Source organism: Vanessa cardui, chromosome 14 (assembly GCF_905220365.1).
Source record: "Vanessa cardui chromosome 14, ilVanCard2.1, whole genome shotgun sequence".
In the NCBI taxonomy this organism is placed as follows: domain Eukaryota; kingdom Metazoa; phylum Arthropoda; class Insecta; order Lepidoptera; family Nymphalidae; genus Vanessa; species Vanessa cardui.
In genome coordinates, this window is record NC_061136.1 from 11,193,789 (window position 1) to 11,219,037 (window position 25,249).

The 25,249-nt window shown below is 31.0% G+C and overlaps 1 protein-coding gene across 1 annotated transcript; it reads left to right on the plus strand.

Moving 5' to 3' along the window:
• Nucleotides 1-22,236: 22,236 nt before the first annotated feature.
• Nucleotides 22,237-24,332, plus strand: LOC124535420. The gene is made up of 6 exons (XM_047111632.1): nucleotides 22,237-22,248; nucleotides 22,408-22,572; nucleotides 22,801-22,917; nucleotides 22,987-23,094; nucleotides 23,886-24,036; nucleotides 24,160-24,332. Exons 1-6 carry the CDS (start codon nucleotides 22,237-22,239, stop codon nucleotides 24,330-24,332), a joined length of 726 nt encoding a protein of 241 aa, XP_046967588.1.
• The last annotated feature ends 917 nt before the right edge of the window (nucleotides 24,333-25,249 follow it).

Below are 25,249 nucleotides of genomic sequence, written 5' to 3' on the forward strand. Positions count from 1 at the left end.
TATGTCGCATTCTAAGGAGTTACTAATATTTCTATTTCTTTGGAGAACCTAAGTCAGCCTAAAACTTGAGCAATGAGTGGGGATGACAACAACCTGATTGAACCTTTGTTATCTTTTTAATTTCAAAATATATATGTTACATTTAATTAGTCTTACAATTTTATCCATTTTATTGCGTCTGTTATTAAAAACATAATAAAAAGCGGTTACGTAACATAACCTTGGTTCCCACTGGAACACGACAAACCTGTTTAAGATATCTCTTCGACATTTCTCTCTTTCTTGTTTTATTTATATATTTAGTTTTAAAAAAATATATAATGATATGATACTTGCATAATGAAACACAATACGTCAACTAAGAATTCACACACACAAACAAAGAAGACACATATACAAAATCGCACAGATAACATGATACAATAAAATAAGGTCAATAGAGATATAGTTAAAGTAAAATCTTTTACCTACAATTTCCCAACTCCAAAATATGGCACTAAGCTTATATGGCGTACAACAGATGCTCTTAAGACATTTCGTTCTTTCTTAAAAGCGGAAAGCGCTTCAATATTTTTAATAATTCTTTTACAAACAATTTTCCATTTCCAGCTATTAATATTGCTTCATATTAAAATTAAACCGCTTATAACGCGTTTTGTTAATACTTAGTTTTGACAAATTGTTGATTTATATTCATTTTAAATATGCTATATATATATATATATATGTGATTGGACAACATAACATATATTACTCAGTAAGCAGATAAAGCACTTGTGTTATGGAAAATCAGAAGTAACAACGGTCCAACAAGCACACAGATCCAAGACAACATAGAAAACTAATGAATTTTTTCTACATCGACTCGGCTGGGAATTGAACCCGGGACCTCAGAATGCTGTACCAATGAAAACCGGTAGACACGACTTGACCACGGAGGTCATCTTAATTTTAAATTACTTCGCATAATTAATTTTTTTTGAAAGTACATAAATACGTGTTATGCTCTGATGACCTACCCAGAATTTATAACTAATACATGAATTTTAACAGAAGGTTTCAAAGCAGAGCAAAGACCGCTGAGATCATAATTTGTTCATACTTAACTGCTTAAGAATACTTCGTGAAGATACTAATATGTGTCGCATAATAAGGAATGAGTTACCCACATTAACAAAAAAAAGTAATGATATGGCCTAACAAGAAACCATAAAATTGGTGGAGTTCTTGAAGTTTTCACTGCGAACTATAAACTTGAAATCAATATGACTGTGAAAACCGTGAGCTATTCATGCGCTTGCTTTTAAGTGTTCTGCTATACTCGTATGTTTTTATTTAGTCACTTGCATCGTCTATCAAGTGGCAACTAGTCGTCATTTTGTTAATAATTAAATAATTAATGTTTTAAATGTGAAAGTAACTGTCCGTCCATCCGTCGAACAAACCAGTGAACCGAATTTGATGAAATTTGTTGCAAAGCAAACTTGAACTTCAAGGAATAACGTGACAATCAAACCTAAAACGCGAGCGAAACCGGTGTTGACAACAAGTGATAAAAAAGGTAACAAGGATAAAAGATAATAAAAGTAATCTGGGCTATGATGTGCTATTTCGAAGAACCTAAGATTATAATTTTTATTTTAGCAACACATAGCAGCATATACAAGTAAAGCACTTCTGCCCTAAAACATATTCCACACACACACTGTTAATACGCTATCAACTATCGAAGATGTTATATGATTTACTATTTTTTTTCCGCTGGAAAAACGCTTTACGCGCTTCCCCCACGTCATGGAAAGTGGGGGGTTGTGTGAGACTCCCCGGTTTCCTGGACGCTGAGTGCGCCCAGGTCCACCGGGTTTACCCACTAAAAAACCAGCGGTCTCCGTCTTTCGGCGGGCACCACAGGATCGCTTACACATGCTACCGTGACGCCCTGACGGTTGGCCCGCCTATAAAGGCCAACCCTGGCTAAGCAGCTTCAATTTAAGTATCTTTTTAAGTAACAGAACGGGACATAATAACATATCGATGTATTATTAAAAAAACAAAATACCCGACTGCACACTAAAAAAAGAGTAAAACTTTGCGTTGACGCAGAATTAACATGTTCCCGTGGGAATTTTGAGAAAAAACGTATCCTATATTAATTACTCCCGTGATTGAAATGAATCTAATGATACCGCATACATATTTTTTTAAAGGGAAATTTAGAAAAAATATTATTATGTCTTTATCCCGTGGGACTTTTAGGATAAAATGTATCCTATGACACTCCCGTAATCAAGACAAATCTAACGATACCTCATACATCAAAATCCATCAAGCCGTTTAGGCTACAGGAGGTCACAAAGGAAAAGACATACATACATACTTACATACACTCGAAAAACATTACCCTCCTTCTTTGGCAGTCGGGTAAAAACAGGACTTGACTGAAGCGTCCTTTTACAGCCATTCAGAGTCCGTTTATAATAATAAATTAGAAAATCGAATCGAAAGGAAATTCGACATGACTAATCATTTTAAAAAAAAAAACTAATTTGATGTCCACATAGGATTCAGATTAACTTGATTTAATTACGATTTTTAATGTTACCTACGCGCAGTTGTTACCTACAAAGTAACAACTGCGCGGTTTCTGAAAGACTTACAAAGCGGATGTTGTTTACGCTACGTTTCCGGTCCTTTTTGTTACGTTTCGGTTAATGTTTTAATAATGCGTAATAAATGTTCTTTATAAGAATAAAGTTATGTCATATATGTTATATTATTACGATATATTTCTTTGATATTTATATAAATAGATCGCCGAGGCAATGTAACAACAGCAAGCCCCAGAGAACAAAACATTTTATTTCCTAAGGCTGATAACTCATATTTTAGGTAAGTTATGGTTAAAACTCATTATAGAGCCAATGTGGCCAACATTGGTTGGTGACCACTTACCATAAGGTTAATTATTTGCCATTCTGCTTATCTTATATAAAATAATATAAATACACGTATATACATTTGTATCTTTATTGAATTTAAGTTATAAAAACGAGTTCCCCAATTACAACAGCAAAGGAATTATAACAAGAATTTGAAATTCGAAAACGTTGAAACCGCAACGCGGATTCTCGATTTTAATTAATCCACGAAGAACTGCGGCCCCAAACTCGAATCTAACTATTACTAAAGACGAACCTTCAATTTTCACTACATCCGTTTATTACATTTTAAATGAATATATTTAAAGAATTGAGATGTTTTATTAGTTTAATAAAATTGATGATATTAATAAGTTTTATCAAAATTTATCTTCATTATGTGAATGATATAAAAATATTAACACCTAGGAAAGAAGTCCAAATGAATATTGGAAAATAATACACAAAAACAACATTTATTTTTATAATTAAGAAAATCTAAAAAAAGGTAATTATTTTTTAATATGTAACAATGATTGATAGATCTCCCATCAATTATAAAAAACGCAGTTTTTACAAAACTATAGATAATGAACAAATTAACGATGAATGCGATTGACTCAGATAGGAGCCCAGATATAGATGTGTAGGGGAACGAAAACAATTATGATGATTATGATTATGGAACAATTATATACGTAATACCTAAGCTCGAATGCAGAAAAGCAAATAAGAAACGAAATATTATTCAAAAAAATTGGGTACAAATTCAAAGGTCAATTGCAAAGTCTTCAAAGAGATATCGTCCGAGCAACTTCTGAAACTATGCTATATTAGTATTTCGTGCTGGTATTTGGTACCCGCAGGATAGACTTTGTATAGAACGTGGCTGGATGGTTTTCTGATACTATTGATGCTTAATGTTCATAAATGTAACGTCGCTATCGCGTAATCGCTTTCTTAATTAATTTATAGTATATTTATGTTTTTATTCACATATATTAAGCGGGCAATCAATAAGCTTCGAATGATATCACGTCATAAAATTATGGTATTTATAAAAATTACAAAATACAGACTGTAAATTTTCGGACTGCTGGGTTTAAGCCTCCTTTCTCTTTGGGGAGAAGGTTAGGAGTATATTTCACCACGCTGACCTAATTCGGGCTAGTGTATTCATACCTATGTGTCACAATTTCGTTAAAAATAGAAACATGCAAGTTTCCTCATGATATTTTTCTTCACCGCTAGCACGATGAAATTCAGAAATTCAGAGGTGTTTGCCTGGATTTGAACCCGCAGTCATCAGTTATTATGAACGTGTTCTAAAAACAAGGCTACCACGGCTCTAAAAGAAATATATCGGTTTCTATAATAATAACACGCATAGCCCTCTCATACAATATCCGTCCGAAGTCGGCTAAAAAGTATAGTAAAATAAATACAATACTCAATAAACATTTTTCTATGAATAAAGTATTTGAAAAAGTTACTTTTTGTTTGTATTATTTTATTTTGAGACTACGTAACTCGCAAAGGAATTGTTTTCTTTGAGAGTCGAATTAATTTGCATCACAATGATACAAGTTAGTAACATACAAGCCATTGAATCTGTTTGTAGCTTTTTATATGTTTTAGAAGAACATTTTTCGAATTAATAAAATAGAAAATTATACAGCATATGCACTTCAAAATAAATTACGATTATTGAAAAATTTTAATACTTGGATAAGGCTTAGGAAGGCAATATGGTTCCAAATTGTATAAGTACACTACAAAACAACACATACGATATTAAAATGAATGAATGAAATGTAAAGAAAAATTTACGGTGCTTTTGATTTCTTAGTTAGTTTTATTACAAATATTTGATGTCTAATATTGAAGTCAAATTTTTGTATGAAACAGAAATACAATTAATACAAAATCTGCAAAAAAGTTACCCTTACCTTTGATCAACTAATTACAATGGCAACTAAATTATGAGTTCATAAATAAAGATACGGCTTTTTTATATTTGTGGTAGTTTATTATAAATTTAAAATAACTCATAAATGTGTGATAATTGGTTCTGACCTAGCAATAATAAAAAAAAAACATAATTGTATTGTGAAATTGAAAAAAAAATAACAATTGTAATTGCATAAGCACTTAGTCGGTTAACAATGTACATAGATGCAAAAATAACACGAAATGTTGTGCATTTTCTTGCGTTTTCAAACGGCGTTCAATTTACATCGAAAAAATGTAGATATTTTTGAAAGTATGTTTTTTTAACAAATAATTTGCCAACTATCAGAAATATTTATTTAAGTTTCCTTCAAAACATTATATTAAAAAGGACTCTCAATCCCTTTAAAAAGTCTTTAAAAAACGGCTATTGCATAATCGCTCTTACAAGAATGAGTGTGTTTTTTTTATATTATGAGTGAAAGTTGTACATTGGAATATAAATCTGCTAAATTCAAGCATATTAATAGCAAATTCTCCTATTTACAAGATCGTCGCCATGTATAGATCTAAGTGCATGTCTCGATACAGCCACTCCATAACAATCTTCGGGTGTCGTAAGAGCTAACTCAGGGTATTCAGTGAAGCACCGTCATTTAACGACAAGCAAGCTAGCTGGCCTGGCTACCAAATCCATTGGTTGCATGAAATGTCTAACCTATTTTAAATAAAAATAGAAGAGGATGAATTGAATGACAAGAATACGTAATTGTCACAGTGTTGTTTGTAAAAAAATTCAGATAAAGATTCTCATAGCCTTTATAAGGATACGATTTTATGTATAAATAATTTAAATTTCAAAAAACTAATTTCATTTGATATTATTTTGGAATATTTCAATTATTCTTATGAAATTTTTATCAAACTATTAATAAAGTTGATAAGTGTTTCCGGAAGGTAATATTTTTTTCAAATTCTTTAAGAAAATTGCGTACCATGGTCACGTACTATTCAATAAACCTAAAATTAATACCATGGACGTGAGAAGCCTCCGTAAATGAGATAGGACTTGCCGTTGTTTCGTTGTAATGAAGATTGGACAAAGGCCGCAAACTATTTACTCAAGCTGCCATTTCTGTTACAACTACTACTCTCAAAATATATACAGCTGTTCTCCGACTGACAAACAAACAATGCAAATTCTAAACTAGGTAGCAATAATATTACAATGTTACGTTTTGCATACAATATTATCAATCTAAAAAGATCGTCTTAAAATAAGTGTAACAGTAAAAGCAATTACCCCAATGTTTTCACATTTGCATTTCTCAAGCAAAATTTCATAAGTAAGATTTACTTAATTAAAACCTACACGACTGTGGCATAAAATTAAGAACGATTATTCAATTTCAATAATGAATGAAGCGAAATGAATTTTATTACGCGATAAAAGGGGACGGCTTGCTACCCGAGAGTTTTAGGGTGAGATCCAATATTAATTACGGCAAGTTACGTTTAAATATGAAATGACTCGGAAGGGATTTTAAAGCAAATTACTTATATGTAGCTTCACACTGAAGCAGCAGAAAGAAGTTTTTATTGTATATGCTTTGAGTGCAGAAGCCCTAAAAGTGTTTGGAATCAAAATTACGCCCTTGCTTTCGAAATTAAATAATAAGATATCAATTTTTTTTCGAACAGTGACATTTAAAAAATAGAAATTGCATATTTGTATATAATATTCTGTCTTTGACAGTCTGACAAAACATAATATTACAATAATATCACAGAAGAGTGACTGAAATTCAGAAATGTATGTAACGAGCTCTCTAAAGTGACATAAGCACAATCCCGTAATGAATATGCATATGTCCTTATGCGGGTTCCAAGTTCAAATTCATATTATCAGCTTGATAATGCTTATAACACTTACATATCAAATTATCACCGAGTCAGTGTCGGCTCCGTGATATTGTTTCTGAAGGCTGTCAGAATATGACAGTCAGCAAATTAATTGTGATGACGCTGATATGGCATTTCTGTTACATTTAAACTAAGCATTTAAGATTATTAGCAATATATGTAACATTTGAAATATTTACCTAATAATTATTACGACTTTACAGGGTAAAATAAGCATATTATAATATTACATTTATATGCGATACATTCAACTCTGATCTGCTTACTGCTAAAACGTCTTACCGCAAGTCTGACGTCTTATTTTCTCAAGCGCTTATTCTAATATCTCGGTTCACTCGGTAGAGCTGTATGTAAGCCCATCTGCGTATGTACAATAATTTTTTTATCATACGATAATGTGTAAAGTACCATTACGGTAGCAACATTTATTAGAAGCGTCTTGCAATTATAAAAAATATTGTCATTCATTCACTCATTCAAAACAAGAATATAAAAGATTTGTGAATGTAAAAATAATTTAAACAAACTAAAATCTTGTTAAAACCTAATTCGAATTTCTTTCTTATACTGATATAATCAATTACAATTAAAAAAAAATCGATCAGTACATTGTTAGATTACAATTAAGATCATCAACTGAAAATCAACTTTATATCGATGGCGTATGTAATATATTTGTCTGTCTTATGTGACCGTTACTAACAGAAGTTTTAACTTTGTACGTGTTCAATATGCATGAAACTCGCCTTACTTTAGTATGCTAATAACTATTAAGAGATGTTGTAACTTATTCGCATATAATAGAGCTAGTGGGGCTGTTATATTGTTAAAAGTTAAAATTACCTCGTTGTGCAGATTCGCATATTCGCAAAGTGCACAGTCACGCTTAAAGCGGTAGCAACTGAGTTGTTGTGACGAGAATAAATTTTATAAAATCACGAATACTTTTATATTAATCCCTAGGCAATGCATAATGTTACTAAAAATATTATTACACTTTACAGAAAAACTACAAAGTCTTACGATATACATATATGATATTTCATTAACTGTAAAAATTATAAAGTCGATCGAAGTTCAAAAAATAAATTATATCACCTATTTGCATGTGAAATAAATATAAATATATTGTAAATATTATTATATTATAATAAATAATATTTTAGATACAAAAAATAGCAACTATGCAAATGTTGGTTTTGTGGAATGTTGGCTTGCATAGTAGCCGCATTTCATAGCTTCTTCAGCAATTCCAATCCAGTGGGTGAAAAATGAACCCTCTTGTTCTATCCTATATATCTATAAAGACGAAGTTTTATACAGTTTAACAAAGGTTTTTGTGTTATGACTTCAAGGTCCAAGTGTTTTATATATAACGAGGATATAGGCATCAAACTCGTTATCAGAAATGATAGTTGATGATAGTCGAAATATAATTCTAGTCGTTCACGTTAATAATATCATTCTTTCTGATGTTTCCTGAAAAATGACTTTCGTCTCCTGTGTTCTAAGTCATAGGAACGTCGCCATCATGTACAATATAAAAATAAATAAAATCCAATTAATCTTTTTGACTTTTCGACATATGTATTATATTTGTTATACATAATCATTCCACTAACGTACCGCTTCTCCACCTTTTGTTTGGGGCATTTGATAACATATGCGGTATACGCGGAATTGATTTTAATAGAGCAGTTTTGAGTCCCATTTTAAATAAATAAGCACTTCCTTTTGTAATCAATACTCATCAATCTCCATCTAATTGATTTCGAAAAAAATATATTAAGTGAAATGAAAACAGATAATGGATTACGTCCCACATTGGGCGCCAATACGAATCTGTGTTTATTTTTTTGTAACGCTGACCCTCCCATGTATATTTTTTCTACCTTAGAATATTTAAATTACTTTATTTTTTGCTTCAAGTTATTCAAAACAATATGTAATAAATTATCATATGTAAATCATATTGCAGTTGGCATTTATTATGAAAATTTGTAAATTAACCCTTACTTGTGATGATGATTTTATGATCTTCGAATCATTCAAGTAATGAATATCATAACGAAGATATAAAACCTCTCCGTGGCATTTTTGGAAATTTTCTTTTCCAATATATCATGACATGGTCGTTTCTATTCTCCTTGAATAGAAAAATAAGGTATATCTTGTAAGTTTGAAACTGAAACTTATTTCCTCTTGTAATAATTGTACCTAAGAGCTAAATAATCGTTAATATATATCCTGCAATGTTATGTATGTACAAAAAAAATAATGATTTTACGAGAAAATGTGATATTCATGCATTGGTACAAGGAACAAACACAAACTTGTTACTCCTGTTACTCGACTGCATTCTGCTATTCGAGTCAGTAACTCTTTTGTGGGGCAATGTATACGATTTTACAACAGGATCCCAGAAAGCGTTCAAAATGCCTCTGTTACCAAATTAAAAAAATATATTAAGGAACGCTTGTGTGCAAAAGGTTATTATACAATTAATGAGTTTATGATCGATAGCGCAACTTGGGAATGTAATGTATAATATATAGAATAAAACCCGCTGAGTTTCTTTCGCCGGTTCTTCTCAGGTCAGGGTGTTTTCTTTTTCAAACCGGTGGTACTGTTTCAATAAGAAAGTGTAATACGTCTATATTGAATAAAGTTATTTGAGTTTGTACTAGAAATATAAATTCAAGGCTTGACTTGCAATTTTACGTACGTGGTATGTCACGAACGTGATGCGTAGCGTTAATTTGCAATAATGTAAATGAAACACTTAAACGTTCGTAGCGTAACATTTCATCAAATAACATTGACGATAAGCTTCAACTGCGGCTCTGTTTATGCAGATATTTGATATAAAGAGAGATAGTATCGGGGTAGATACACAAAAAGTCTGCTGAGATAAATAAAATAAAATTTAGACAGATCAATCTACAGTTAAATTATATTTTTGCTCATAGTTTAGATCGCAATTATTTTACCGTAAAATATGCAAATATAGCAACCATACATCCCGTTCGATATTATATTATACAGTTGTATGATTGGTGAGGAGCTCTACCAAATATTTTTAATGATTAAATAGAAAATTTTACAAAGCAACAATTGTGCTAACAAAAGCCTTTTTATAAAAGGAGTAACTTTCTAGATGATATCATTTTCTGAATAAAATGATCGTTTTAGGGATTTTATGAAGTAATTACTAATAAGAGATTCAACCGCTTAAAGTAAGCACAGATCCTGAAAAAAACGTTTTTTTTTAAGTTACCGTTTTTTCTAATTTTACTGAAGACCAATATCTTTCAAATACTTTCAACATGATATAAATATTCACATTAATTAACTGGAAGATTTGGGACAAATTTCAAGTTACTCACACAAAGGACTGGTGAAAAAATAAGACTCATTAAAATATATTCATATAAATAGTAATATTTCCTACAAACTGATACACTGTGTTATTTGTTTTATATGTTTATTTCCGAAGTAATTGTTGTCATTAACTTACATAATTGCATTCTCGTATATGACGCTCATGTTATTTTGCAGCGGTTAATTATTAAACGGAGAAAAACAAAATGAACAACTTGAATAATTCGATACACGTGGCGACTAACGATGTGAAAGTCGTAGGTTATAGGTAACACACACACACACACACACACACACACACACACACACACACACACACACACAAATATATGTACTTACATATATAGTATTTTTTCTAGATTGATTGCATAAATTTACCTGCAGTATTTTCACAATACATAATTCATCAATTATCAATAATTACATTTACAGTTAAGTCAAGTCGCTTTCGCTGTCGGTTTTTCCGAATAATTACGACTTGGAAACCTTTAAAAAAAAGCCTACACCTTTCTTAAAGGCCGGCAACGGATCTGCTAGCCCCCTGGTGTTGCAAATGTCCATGAACCGACTATCCATTTGCCACCTGTACCAAAAAAAAAATCAGGTCAGGAACTTCTTTAAATCAGTTGTTTGTATAATTATTCGTTTTCAGTGAATTAGCTATAATAGAACCATTGCGGTGTACAATGTCTTCAAAGTTCCCTGACATTAAAATCCCCAAACTTAGAATTAAGTAAATAAAGATATAGTGAATTTGCAAAAATTAAAGCAAGTGATTGCGAATTTGTCTGAAAATGATATCGTTAACCCAATTATGTCTTTGGAATCATTGTTTATTTTAATGGTTGTATTATTTTCCTATTTTTTTTTTCATAAGTGTCTGCATTTTTATTGTTATAGTTTAAATAGTTAAACGATAACAAATGATAATTTTGATCGATAGCGTTCAAACTGATAATTATAAGTTAAAACAAAATTTAAAGTTTCAGCAAGGTCCGAAAGGGTTTTCAAGCAGTTACGCCAATTGTTTTAATAGGTTGGGGAAAAAGTTTCTTCGTATTTTATATGAAAATTCAAAAAGTTTTTTGTTATAGTTTATTTACATTTGACTAAAGTATGTAGGTGCCATTTTGTTCCATAACTTTTTGCCATCTTGTTGGTAGTGACATGATCCCATTGCTGTAAAAATTTTGGGGCTTCTGATCGAAAAACTGCGACAAGTGGTTTTGGCAGCCCTCTCGTGATGTTAACCGGACACTGCCTAAGGAATTCTGCAGAGACCGAAACAGATGAAAATCTGAAGGTGCAAGGTCAGGACTATACGGCGGATGCATTAATACCTCCCAGCCAAACTCTCGTAATTTTTGTTGAGTGGCTAAAGATATGTGAGGTCTAGCGTTGTCATGGTGAAAAACCACACCCCTTTTGTTGATCAATTCTGGCCGCTTTCTCTCAATTTCTTGCTTCAATCTCATCAATTGTTCGCAATATAGTTAGTTAGTTGTCAGCAATACTGAATCGATGGTCCTGCCGGGCGGTAACAGCTCATAATGAATTATGCCCTTCCAATCCCACCATACACACAGCATTATTTTGTTGCGAGTTAATCCGGGTTTTGCCACAGTCTGTGAAGCTTGACCGGCCTTTGACCACGATCTTTTTCGCACGTTCTTGTCGTATGTGATCCAATTTTTATCACCAGTTATCAGCTTCTTCAAAAATGGTTCGGTTCATTAGGTTTCTTTCATTGAGTTCATGAAGCACCCATATATCGAGCTTTTTTGTGTACCCAGCTTTATTCAAATGAGTCAAAACCGTTTTGTGGTCAATTGCCAGTTCTTCAGCTACATCGTAACTACTAATATGCCGATCTTGCTCCACTTTTTCAAAAATGGCATGAATTTTGTCCGTAACAGGGCGACCAGAGCGAGATGCATCTTTGATATCAAAATTTCCGGCTTGAAAACGCTTAAACCAAACTTGCGCTACTCTCACAGATACTGCATTAGGTCCATAAACATCACAAATTTTTTTCGCGGCTTGAGTTGCATTTTTACCTTTTTTTATAGTAAAATTTTAAAATGTATCGAATTTCTTCTTTAGGTTCACTCATTTAAACAACAACAAAAACAAATGAAAATCACACAAATTGCTAATTTGAATTTGGAAGTGCCTTCTTTAAAATTAAAACTTTTTATGATACCAAAACCAGCCAGATATAAGTGGTATAGCCAAAGAGATTTTATTACAAGTTCATACATACTATATGCGAAAAGACTTTTTCCCCAACCTAATATATCATATATTAGATAGTTATTTCAGAGACTTTTTAGTTTTTATAAAACCTTTAAACAGTAGAGACTGATTACATTATGATAATAATGAATTCCAAATTACTAATCTAAATTAATTGATCTACAAATTAGAGGATTAAATTAAACTCTTAGACAGATTCCAATTTCGACTTTAACAAAGGTTAATGACCCTTACATTAAGTATACAACCTCTGTTAATGTTAAGCAAGCTTTTATTTAATTAAAGTTAGTATAAATATATTTCGAACGGATATAAAAAAATTTTTTTTTTTTTGGTCAAGATAATAGGGCTATGTATTTCATTAATAATTATACTTACAATTCATAGTATATATATAGACAATATTCATCGGTGAAGAATCTTCTGTTTGGCAATTGATACTGATATACATATATTTATCATCTATATCGATCTAAATCTCTTTAAGATAAGATGAGATCATGAAATAAGGCTCTATATCATAAAGACAATAGAGCATGAAATGTCAGTTCAAAAAGTATTGTCAAATTGTAACAGGCGAAATCTGAGACACTTACTTTAAACCGCCTCCGTTAAATTTGTCACCACAACATTAGCCGAACATGAATTCCTTGCTTTTATTATCCGACTAACGAAAGTTATAGAACCTTAGCCAGAACACAGCAAAACAATAGACGGTGCAAAATATGACGTAGAATATAAACCTAGCTAGCATTACACATAAATGATTTCTTGAGTCTAGGAGCATGTATCAAATCATAAATTATCAATATCTCCAAATTTTAATAATGTATCTTGTGACAATGTGGCATTTCTAATGCCTCATATTTCAAAGTAGGAGAAATATATATTAAGACATGAGTATGATAATCTTATAGATGTATATAATATGTTACTACTTCTGTTTTGTCTATCGTATGTATTTTTTTTATTTGTATTTATTCTAATATATAGATCTCTCTGATCCTCTAGAAAAAATTAACTTAAAGAAAAAATTATAAAAATTTTAACAAAAAGAAAAACCGACTTCAAACAAAACACTATTTTAAAACAAATGAATATGCACGAAAAAGTAATAAAAATAATTTCATATTTAACATATTTTTGAGAGTCCTCCTAGGTAAAATGAAATGAAAAATATTAGACTACTTAAAAGTCGATTTACGATTATATAACGTAGTTATAGTTATTGTTATATTTGGAGCCGGTGTCAGCCACAGGCACACGCTTCAACAATCAAAAGAAAGAAGCGATACGAGCCTCTTGATTGACCCAGTATAATATCGTATAAAAGGTAATTACCTATACTGGGTCAATCAAGAGGCTCGTGTAAGAAACATATTTCTTAAAGTATTCTCGTATTGTTTTTTGATAGATATAGTATAGCGTTGGCTGACACCGACTCCAAATATAGCAATAATTATAACTACATTATATAATCGTAAATCGACTTTTAAGTAGTCTAATATTTTTCATTTCATTTTACCTAGGAGGACTCTCAAAAATATGTTAAATATGAAATTATTTTTATTACTTTTTCGTGCATATTCATTTGTTTTAAAATAGTGTTTTGTTTGAAGTCGGTTTTTCTTTTTGTTAAAATTTTTATTTATTTTTTGATTTTAAGTGAAGCTGATGTTGACTAACTAATTTTTTTTAATATGGATAGATTTAGCGTTCCGTTTATATGAATCAGAAACTACTTCGAGGACAATTTCAAAGGAAACTTGCGAATAAAGCAAAAATAGACTTTTGAAAATGCGGATTTAATACGTCACGCGGCGTAAACTACAAGGATTCCTCGAAAGAGCTGTAATCGAACTCAGCAAAAAACTTTGAAAAAGACCAACTATATTTCGTACATCATATGACATCACATCACATACACAAAATTTGATTAAAGATAGTAAGAAATTCTGCCCCATATCGCACCCTAACTGCGAGCCGTATAGGAGTTCCATCACTACATAGTATAAAACAAAGTCGCATTCTCTGTCCCTATATCTTTAAATCTACGCAACGGATTTTGATGTGGTTTTTTTTAAAAGATAGTGTGACTCAAGGGGAAGGTTTGTGTATATAATACATGAACAATATAGTAAATAAACACTGATAATTTTAGAAGTTTGCGATGTGATGTCGTAAATAAACAAATTCTGTAGAATATTTAGTATCAGTATTGCACCCGTGCGAAGCCGGGGTGGGTAGCTAGTTGATTATAATATTCGACTATGATAATTACATAAACATAACCACATTACGGAAGGTGACTCAAATATCCAAATAACCTATAAATAAAAGATTCGACCGAGTATCGCTAACGTGCTCCTCAGAATTGTTCCGTTCCCTTCCGTTCCGTTACTTTGTCATGGATCCTGTGCTCAGAACCTTACCAAACTTTCACCAAATTACCCTTGAAGTATATATTTTATAATAAAAAAAGAATTATCAAAATTGGTTAACGTGATTTTCAGTTATTCACCTATTTGTCGCGCATATACATAATGCAAATTTAAGACTTATGTCGTTTTCACATGGACACCATCATCGGAAAAAAAAATAAAAAAAATGGGACCCCACGGGAAGCACTACCTTTCAAACAAAAAAAAAATTATCAAAATCGGTCCACCCAGTAAAAAGTTATGAGGTAACAAACATAAAAAAAAAAAAAAAAAAAAAATACAGACGAATTGATAACCTCCTCCTTTTGGAAGTCGGTTGAAAAGAAAGGCAATAAGACAATAATACGATCTTATGTAAATAAAATTTATAAATATTTATTTTGTGTTATTTCACTTTTAAAGGATTTATTTTAACGAAGAAAATATTAATATATTTTAAGTTTTATTTAATTCTAAGTCTTGGCACGGATTGTATGAACATATGGCGCTGAGTTGGTACTTACTCGGGGTTGTGGAGGTTGGGTTAAGACGTGCGTTGTATTTATTGAACCCTTTTGCATAGTGAAACTATACGAACCCAACACATTGGGGGCACAAAACTAAACGATTTTTTTTCTAAACCCCTACAATAATTTACAAAAGGTTTATTTTAATTCAACAACTATATTTAAACACATAATACTTTCATTTTAGAATAAGTCTCTCTGAAAAATCTTACACTGAGGTGCCAAGAAAAGCAAATAAAAGCACTACATTTTTATATATATGTAAACTACTAATAATGACCTCACGGTAAAGAGTCACATTTGCTTTAGACTCGACTGCAAACTGTAAACCAAATGCACATATAGCTTACACGTATACAATACATGATTATGACATTTCATCAAAATAATTTTAGTTAATGCATTTATTTATTTTTTTGAAGGTCAAATTCGATCGAAATTTGATCGAATTTGATCTTCAAAACTTACATCACGATTCGTCCCAATTTTCAAAGACGAATCACTACAAAAAAATATTAAAATGGCTATTAGAACTTTTGTAATGACTTCATTTTTTTCCTATTTTTAAAATCATTAATCAATTCGAAAAATCTTCGTTCACGATGAAACACACGAAAAGGACCAGTTAAAGAATCTCAGCATTTGGGTATTATTTTATTACCACTAAACCCGTAACAACACCTTAAAATCTAGTTGACTTTTAAGGCCATTGACCTCAAAGCAAAGGATTATAAAAGTTCACAAATGTTAATGATTTTCAAGCACGTCTTTTTTATAAGAACTTATACAACATAAAATATAGTTTTTCTTCTAATTTTTTTTTCAGTTGCTTTGAAAAGGTTTTCTAGTAAAATCTTACTGATCTTACTTACGGTTACGCTCATGTTGGATTATATCTCTCCCGGAATTACTTTAGGAACACGTGTAACAAATTGCAAGGGAATAAATCTAGTCATGGCGGCATGAGAAGGCATAAGCCCAAGAATGTTTTTCTTATGTACACAATTTTAGTAAGATTTATAAAATTAAGGATATTTTATTACAACATTTTATTTAATGAAAAATCGCCGACCACGTTTATATTTCTTGTTTTCTGTTAACAATTGTTATTTGCTATAATGATTTCGGAATTTCATTATTTTTACATATAATATTTTTACAATAATTAATTATTTAGTCACATCAAAGGTTTTTGATAAGAACAATAAATTATAATAAGATTCAATGTAATAATGAAAATAATAATTATAAATCACTTCACAAACCTTTTTTTTACTACTCATATATCTTAAATTTATTAAAACACCAAACTTATTTTTTTAAAGATACAAAAAAAAAGTCTTTACTATTTATATTTAAATGCAAAAAGTTTAAAGAAATATTATAACATTTTTTCTGCGTTATAACATCCATTGAAAAAAAAAATATCAGCTTATCCCAAGAGGAACCTCAATCACAATGTCAGATAACGAGCTTGTTTAAGATAATTTTGTCGACAGTTTTAATACCCTAGAGATTTATGTCCTACTTAATTTTTCATATAAAAAATACTTTATCATTAAGCTTACTATTACAAAATATTTTTATATCATAATTATTATGTTTACGTAAAATAGAAAAGAGCCTTAAGTCCATTAGTGGGAATTTTAGAAAGAAAACTTTATTTCTGTTAGCAAAACGATGATAGTCCAACGTTTTTAAATCGAATTTGTGTAATCTACGTAATTAATTGGGTACTTACTGCTGAGTCATAGAGGTTTATCAACACATATTAAATAACTTCAGTCTCGTTTACTTTGTAATGCAATATCCCTCTTATTGATGAATATAGCATAAGCCTATTTGTTAAGATGTTAATAAGAGTCACTTTTCTATGTACATTTGTTTATTAGTTACGCCTTTACTTCTTTTCTACTAAACCGATCGCCATGAAATATTGCATACATATTACTTAAACTGCTAGACTTAAACAAGTCTAAAATGCATGTGAAACGTGATCGATATCCCTGATAATATTATCCATATAACCATTGTTCTTATTAACATTAAAAGGTAATTTGAGCTTTAATTCAGCCCGAAATATACAAAGATGGCTTACTAATTGCCAATTATGTAGGTATAAACGACGGCAGTTAGCCATTTATGGTACCGGAAGCTGTTTTTATTGCCATTTCGGCTTGTGAACGGAACAAAATGTGTTTTTGATTTGTAGATCCATACAGAATGCACTAAAATTAAAAAAAAACTACAAATTTAACTGAAAACTTTTTACGTTGGTAGCTCTAAATTTTATTAATTCTATGTATATTAAGATGTATCTTATACTGTATATATTTTGTAAGAAATGCTTTGCACATATAAATCAATGAAAAAGAAAACAGCTGATGTTTAAATATTTGTGGTATTATATTTGTCAATATCTATTTATTTTGTTAAACATGGGATTAAAGATGAAATCAATTAAAACGGGATTATTATTATTTAAGTTAAATAAATCACAATATTAATGAAAGTCAATTAAGTGACATATTAATTTTATCTGTGAGATAAAATTATATTTATTATTAAATTTGCACTGGTTTACTGGACTATAAAAATAAATTGCCATATGATATTTGAAAAAACGCTGGAAATATCACAACGATTATTATTATTATCTATATTTTATGTACAAAGCTATTTGTTTCAATTTTCATGAAAGTCAGTAAATATTTATGTATTGAATAATAATCATTCTCTTTGTAAGTTCAAGTACATTGACCCTATGTAAATTTGAAAATATAAAAATGCTTCTAAAAGTATTCCTTTGTCAGGAATAAATTATTACTTGAAATTACAAAACATCGCATCGTTATAAACATTTTCATAAAGAATTTTACAAAATAAAACTTAGATACATAAGATTATTTTCTTTACATTTTCTTTAAAACTACTCGGAATACTTTCTTGCGGTGACATTCCAATTATGATGTCGTGAATATTGTATGGTATTTAAAATTACTTTTTTTAATATTCTTTGAAGAATTATATTTTAATATCTCGCTTTTCACAAAGATTTTTATATTAATTTATACAATTTAAAAAAATACGAGCTTCCAAGCCTTCTGCACGACAACTAACAAATATTATGACAATTTATTTATGACCAACAATGGTCACTGCGAGTTAAAATGGAGAGCTTTCAAAACATAAAAATAGACTAGCTGTGCCCGTTACTTTGTGCGCTTTTGGATAATAAAAAAACTATTGTTGTAGCTTAAGTTACTCCTTATTACACCAGCTATCTGCCAGTAAAAGTCCCGTCAAAAAAGATCCACCCGTTCCAGAGTTTAGCCGGAACAAACGGTCTGACAAACAGACAAAACTTGAAAAATATGTTTTTTCGGTATATCTAAAATGAGTACAATTGTACATATTTATATGCTTTTAGTAAAAAGCGTTTATTTTAATATTACAAACAAACACGCCAATTTTATTAAATGTTTAGATATTATAAAGCACACATATAATTGAAAACACAGGTGCTTCCTCTATCTTTTTAATATGCTTTCCGAATCATGGATGGATATGACTGGCAACTTTGACGAGTTATTCTATGAGTTTCTTTATAGAAACACAATAATTTTAATTGTTCCAAACCGATATTTAAAACCCGCCATTATTAACAACTATAGGTAAAGTTTTATAAAGGTCGCACGGGTAAAGCTTCAAGTTTATAAATAATCACATTTGTTTAACCATATTGAATATCATTCTAAGACTTATTTCTGCCAAGGTAATAATAAGTTTGTAATGCTGGCTTTCTCACCATTTGATGAATTTTTCCATGTGTTTTTGCGTTGCGTTTGCGTTTTACACGGTAAGGGCTCTACGAAACGGCTAGCCCGAGTTCAGTAGCATACAAATAATGTTACTAGCTACTTAAGCTACTTTAATATAGGAAATGAACAAGGTTTGACCGCTAAAAATAAAACAAAGAAATAGTGAACAAACACCATTGAAAATCAAAAATCGAACCAATTCGTTAGTTGGAGATACGAATTAATATTTAATCATTTATTTCGAATCTGAGGAAGGAATATGTGGATTCCGCGAATTTTCAAAATATTTTGTAATAAATGTATTGGTATTTCATTAATATAATATAAAATCTCTTCGTGATATATTATATTATTTATTTTTGCAATTTGATGTTTAACCCCGTAGCTTCGAAATTTCCTTTTAACGTCGACCCTTGTCACCGCTCAATTATTACAGTCACTGACAGTTATAACAGATGAGATGTTTCTATTTAGCTTACACAAAAGAATTATGATAGGACAAAATAATGTATTTTGTCTTTCACCATTTTTTTATGTGTAAAATATCTATCGGCATGCCTTGGGGAGAATCGACCCGTATGCTATATTTTCAAGCGGTTATGCCGCTCTAACGCTGTCGTGCTACGGGGATAACTGCTGTCGCTTATTTGTGCGTAGCTCGTATAGGTACTTACTATATGCTTGGTCGATGTATATTTCTATAACTATGAAAAAAATATATAAGCTACATTGTTTCACAGGGTGAGTGACACGTTCCAACCATCCATTTAACAACGCTTGGTCATGTATAAAATATTTTTTTTATTTTAAACTTTTGGCTAGTTATAAACAAAGCGCAAAATATAAATAATACATCACAAATGTTAAGTTCATGTAAATTGCAATACCCAGATATAAATAAAGTACTAAGCAAAAAAAGAAACATTTATTAACATAATAATTAATAACATTGAATGCTTAAATATGTACAAATATTAACTAAAACTAGTTACTGTATAAATCTTGGCCACGTGTAATGGTGGCCTGCCACCATTTGCTTAATTTGTCTTTATAATTCATCTCGTGCTCAGCGGTGAAGGAAAACATCGTGAGGAAACTTGCATGTGACAAATTTCATAGAAATTCTGCCACATGTGTATTCCACCAACCCGCATTGGAACAGCGTGGTCAAAGGGAGAGGAGGCCTTTAGCCCAGCAGTGGGAAATTACCGGCTGTTGTTGTTGTTGTTGTGTAAAGGTGGGAAGAATGCTAGCAGCATTCATAAAATATTTATAGACATAATTTTATATATTTTTTTATTTCACCCCATTACTTGTTCTGACTCTATTATTATAGCAACTCTGTTTGAGTATATAGTAATATGTAGACATCATTTAAACTGATTACTTAAATAAAAAAATATATATTTTGTAAATATTTTGTCATTATCATCCGTCACTCTGTTTCTTGTGCACATGATCTTTCATAGAGTCAATATTAATAATTAATTTTACAACCGATATGGTTGTAAAATTAATTATAATATTATCATAATGCTCTTGTGCATCATATCATCTTTTATAGAGTCCAAATAAATAAATATTTTATCAACCGTTTATTATTTTGTGTACGAGATATCGATTTTTATATAATCTTAGTAACTAAAACTGGTAGCAACAAATTATAATAACAAAGAAATAAATTATGGATATCAAAATATTCAAATTCCTCTTAGGCAGTAACGTTGGGATCGCGAATTTAATTAATCCAATAACTGCGGCCCAAAGCTCATTAGAATAAAATCTCGAATATTTTCTCTTCTTAATTTTGTTTCATGAGGTCGTTTCCTTTTTCTCGAGAGACCAAACAAAGCATAATTTTAATTGATATAATGTTGTAAAGTAAAGTTTTAATACTCTGATTCATTTCTTTTTTTAAAACACCCTTTAATTCCAATTATTATAGCTTTGTTTTACCGGATTCCGTCCTTTTTTCTCAAAGAAAAAGCATTAGTAAATTTAACTCTCCGATTCGAATAAGTTTGAGATAGTTTTTCGTTTCTCAAATTAAAATTTCAAACCGTAGCTTGAAAGACGATCGTTGAGTCAAAAAGGAGGAAGCAAGATCATATTCCAGCATTCATGATATTCATAAGTAACAAAAGTCCCACAAACTTTATCCATACCAAATGACTTGCAGTACAAATTAAAGTAGTATATGATGCTATGTTTTTAAACACTAAACTACAATTATTTTTACCCAAAGAACCTTAAAAACTGGCTGATAACCAGAGTGATGATAACAATGAAAGAACGTTTTTATAACGTTTACCTGGTGGTAGGGCTTTGTGCATGCTCGCCTGGGTAGGGACCACCCACTCGTCAGATATTCTACTGCTAAACAACAGTACGCAGTATTGTTGTGTTCCGGTTTGAAGGGTGAGTGAGCCAGTGTAACTACAGACACAAGGGACATAACGCCTTAGTTTCCAAGGTTGGTGGCGCATTGACGATGTAAGGAATAGTTAATAATTCTTCCAGCGTAATTGTCTCCGTGTGATGGTGATCAATTACCATCAGGTGGCCCATAAGCTCGCCCGCCAACCTATTCCATAAAAAAAAAAACGTTTTAATAATTTCATTCAATACATTAACAGCTATAATTTCTAATTGAACATTTTTTTGCCTATTTTGCAGTCATTTGGTTATCACGCTACGCTTATCGTTCCTGCGTTATCTGCAGTATATTAAAGTGAACATTTAACAACTTGTTCTATGTAGCCTGGCTCAGTTAATGATATTACTTACACGCAATAGAACGTCAATGCCGATTTACAATAAACTAATCACAAGTGAAATCAAATTCTATTATCATGTATTCTACAAATTAAACAAACAATTCTGGGAAATTTCCAAAACAATTCGACTTGGTGTATATATTTTATTATTTTCTAAAACGTATATTAAGTACTTAAAAATGGGATCTGTCTGTGAAGAATTGAAATTCAATTTGCCGTCATCAAGACCACATAATTCAATTCCCAGCTATATATTACATAAGATGAAGCATTTGGTAATTTTCGAAACGGTGTTTGGGATAAACCGTTTATTCTTTTACAATTATCGAAAAAGTGCTAAATTATTGAGTTATATTTATTGCACAGTACTCGCGACTGTTTCTCTACTTTTTATATTTACGGAACCATTTAGTAGCACTCGTTTTTTATACAAGGATATTAAACACATCGAGTATATCATATTGAGTTTCAGTGCAATAATTCTACAGAAGAAGAAACTGATGATTTTCTTTCGTAAACTTCACTCTTATGACCAAATGCTCAAAATTGATACTGACGATACAATAACAACGTTTGGTTATTTATCACTCATGTTCGGAGCAACGCTTCTTTATAATATCATTGAATATATATTCTTTTTAACATTTATATATTCTTACTTCACGTTACCTCCAACACTAACATTCCTTTATGTACCAATTATTGCACAAGACATCGAGACAATATTTTTTTGCATATTAATTGTCATAGTTATGAGAAGACTTCACGTATTAAAAAATCATGTATCCAAAATACAATGCAAGAAATCCAATGAGATTGGTCAACAGATTGATAAATTCAAAGTGCTCTCCAAGAAAGTTAACTTAGACATTAGTACTCTGCACAAAGTTTACGATTTATTACACCAGTGTTTCGAAGAACTGAATTCCATCATCAGTTTTCCGGTACGAAATATATCTTTGACTTTGTGGTTTTATATTCTATTCTATTATTTAAATAATTTATTGTTACAGATAATAGTAATACTAACAACATCAGCGATGTCAACGATAGCTTTATTAAAGAAAGCGTACATGCTAATTAAGAATGGATATAATTTGTATGGTACCGAGGATGAAGAAGTAAGAGCTCATTATTTTTATCGTAGGCGTTTTATCGTTTTCTGTTCGTGATTTATTTTAATGCCTGTTAGAAGGCACTGTATATAATACTGATTTACAAAAGACAACGGAGATATTTACACTATGTGATGTATGCCTCAAAGCAAAACAAGCTTTATCTAATAAACCAAAAGTAAAATGGCCTGAAAAGTAAAAGGCTTTGTAGCTGATTGTTTAATCGTAACCCATTAATGTGATTAGTACTATTCAGATATAGACTACAAGATAAAATAGTTAAGTCTAATTAATCTTTGGAAAGATAATTGTGCCTTGGACCTTCTTACACCTTGTGAGCTAATATAAGCTACTGAAGCAAATTGGGTTGTTACAACATGAAGAAGAACGTGTTTAAAAATACCCCGTACTAATACTTTAATATAATAGTTTACAGGGCAGAATACTCCTCTAGCGTTAGTGAGTGAGTGCTATGCAGACATATGTGACAATTTTTTTGATGGCTCGGACAAGTATCATAAACCGGCACTTAGTTTATATTTATAAATCATCTATATCATTCAGCTCAGTGGTGAAAGAAAATATCGCAAAAAAACCTGCATGTGTTGGATCACACTTTGCCACATGCTTATATTCTAACCTGCATTAGAGAAGCTTGGTGGATAAGCTTTTTTCCTCAAAAGGGTACCTTAGCCCGACATTGATATTATGTGGAATATCAACATACATAATCTTTTTCTTCCCTTTTTATCATTGAGGATCAAGTATATTTTTAATATTTATTTTTCTGTTTCTAGTTCTATAGTTTATTCTACATATTTGTTGTTCTGAGGTGCTTAAAAACTACAGTGATCATGATGTTTCCCTGCTATTTTTCGCACGTCACTAAGAATCAAGCCGCCTGTATTAGGAGTATGCTGTACGATATTTTGAGTAACACAAATTTATGCTATGGTATGTTATAATATTATAGTCTTACATTTTTGACAGTCTGTTCATTAATTTATATTACAAAAAAAAAAACATTTTACGTGGCTCATTATTCAGAAAATATGACTTATGTTTTTTCAGATAAAACCGCGTATCGAAAGCTAAAGGCGTTTCTTCTGCTGACCCATGAGAACACGTTTTCTTACGCTCTATGGGGTATAATAAAGTTTGATTTGTCACTTCCTCTAAGCTTCTATAATCTCTGCGTAACATATCTAATTATTAGTATACAGTTCTCGAAAATTATTGATTGAGCTATTGTATATCTATAGCTATTTCACAAGGAGGAACAAACCTTTGATTTATGTAGGTATTCCATGCAATTTGCTAGCTATAATGGTCACTATTTACAGTACATGACAAATATAATATAATATAATATTTTATAATACTACTGTTATCGCCATCCGATTTCCGGTCAAATTTCGTCTCTAAGGATGTCAGCACTGAGCAACGTGAAGTTCTTGGGAGTCAACTTCAGGGATACGCTAGCTGAATTCATTAATTTGGAACAGTGCTTTGGGCAGTGTAGATGTGTCTTTGTTGCCTTAGTAATTACAATGTATAATAAGTTACAAGTGTGTAGAGTGGTGTGTTGTGTTGATTAATAAAGTAGTTAATACAACACTATTTCATTTTACTACTTATATCCACTGTAATTTTTTCTTCCGAAGTCTAAACAACGTCTTCGTCAACGAACAAAACGCAATTTCTTCTCAAAGCTACTGATGATGTCACGCCAATTCGATGTCAAAAATGTTTTTTATTTGGGTTTTACCCTGTTGAGCTTTCAGTTTTTTAAGGTATAGGTTGGCGGACGAGCATATGGGCCTCCTGATGGAAAGTGGTTACCATCACACATAGACAATGCCGCTGTAAGAACCCAGTACCCAGACGGGTAGGTACCACCGTAGATGGTTTCAGTTCAGTTGTGAGTGTATGGCCACCATACTAACTGCTTAGGAACTATCCAGTGATTGAATATTTAGTGTTCTGTGACTTATTGTTACTTATGATTTTAAGGTTGTAAGAAAATACAACCTTACGGAGCTGAGGTGGCCCAGTGGTTAGAACGCATGCATCTTAACCGAAAGGAAAACATCAGTGAGAAATTTACAGTCTGTTAATTTACTTTTTTTTAAAGAAAATACACTGATTTTATCAAAAAGTT

Coding starts and splice junctions, on each gene's coding strand:
- LOC124535420 (XM_047111632.1), top strand. Junction 22,918..22,986: donor ATTCCATCATCAGTTTTCCG/GTACGAAATATA, acceptor TTATTGTTACAG/ATAATAGTAATACTAACAAC. Junction 23,095..23,885: donor ATGGTACCGAGGATGAAGAA/GTAAGAGCTCAT, acceptor TTCTGTTTCTAG/TTCTATAGTTTATTCTACAT.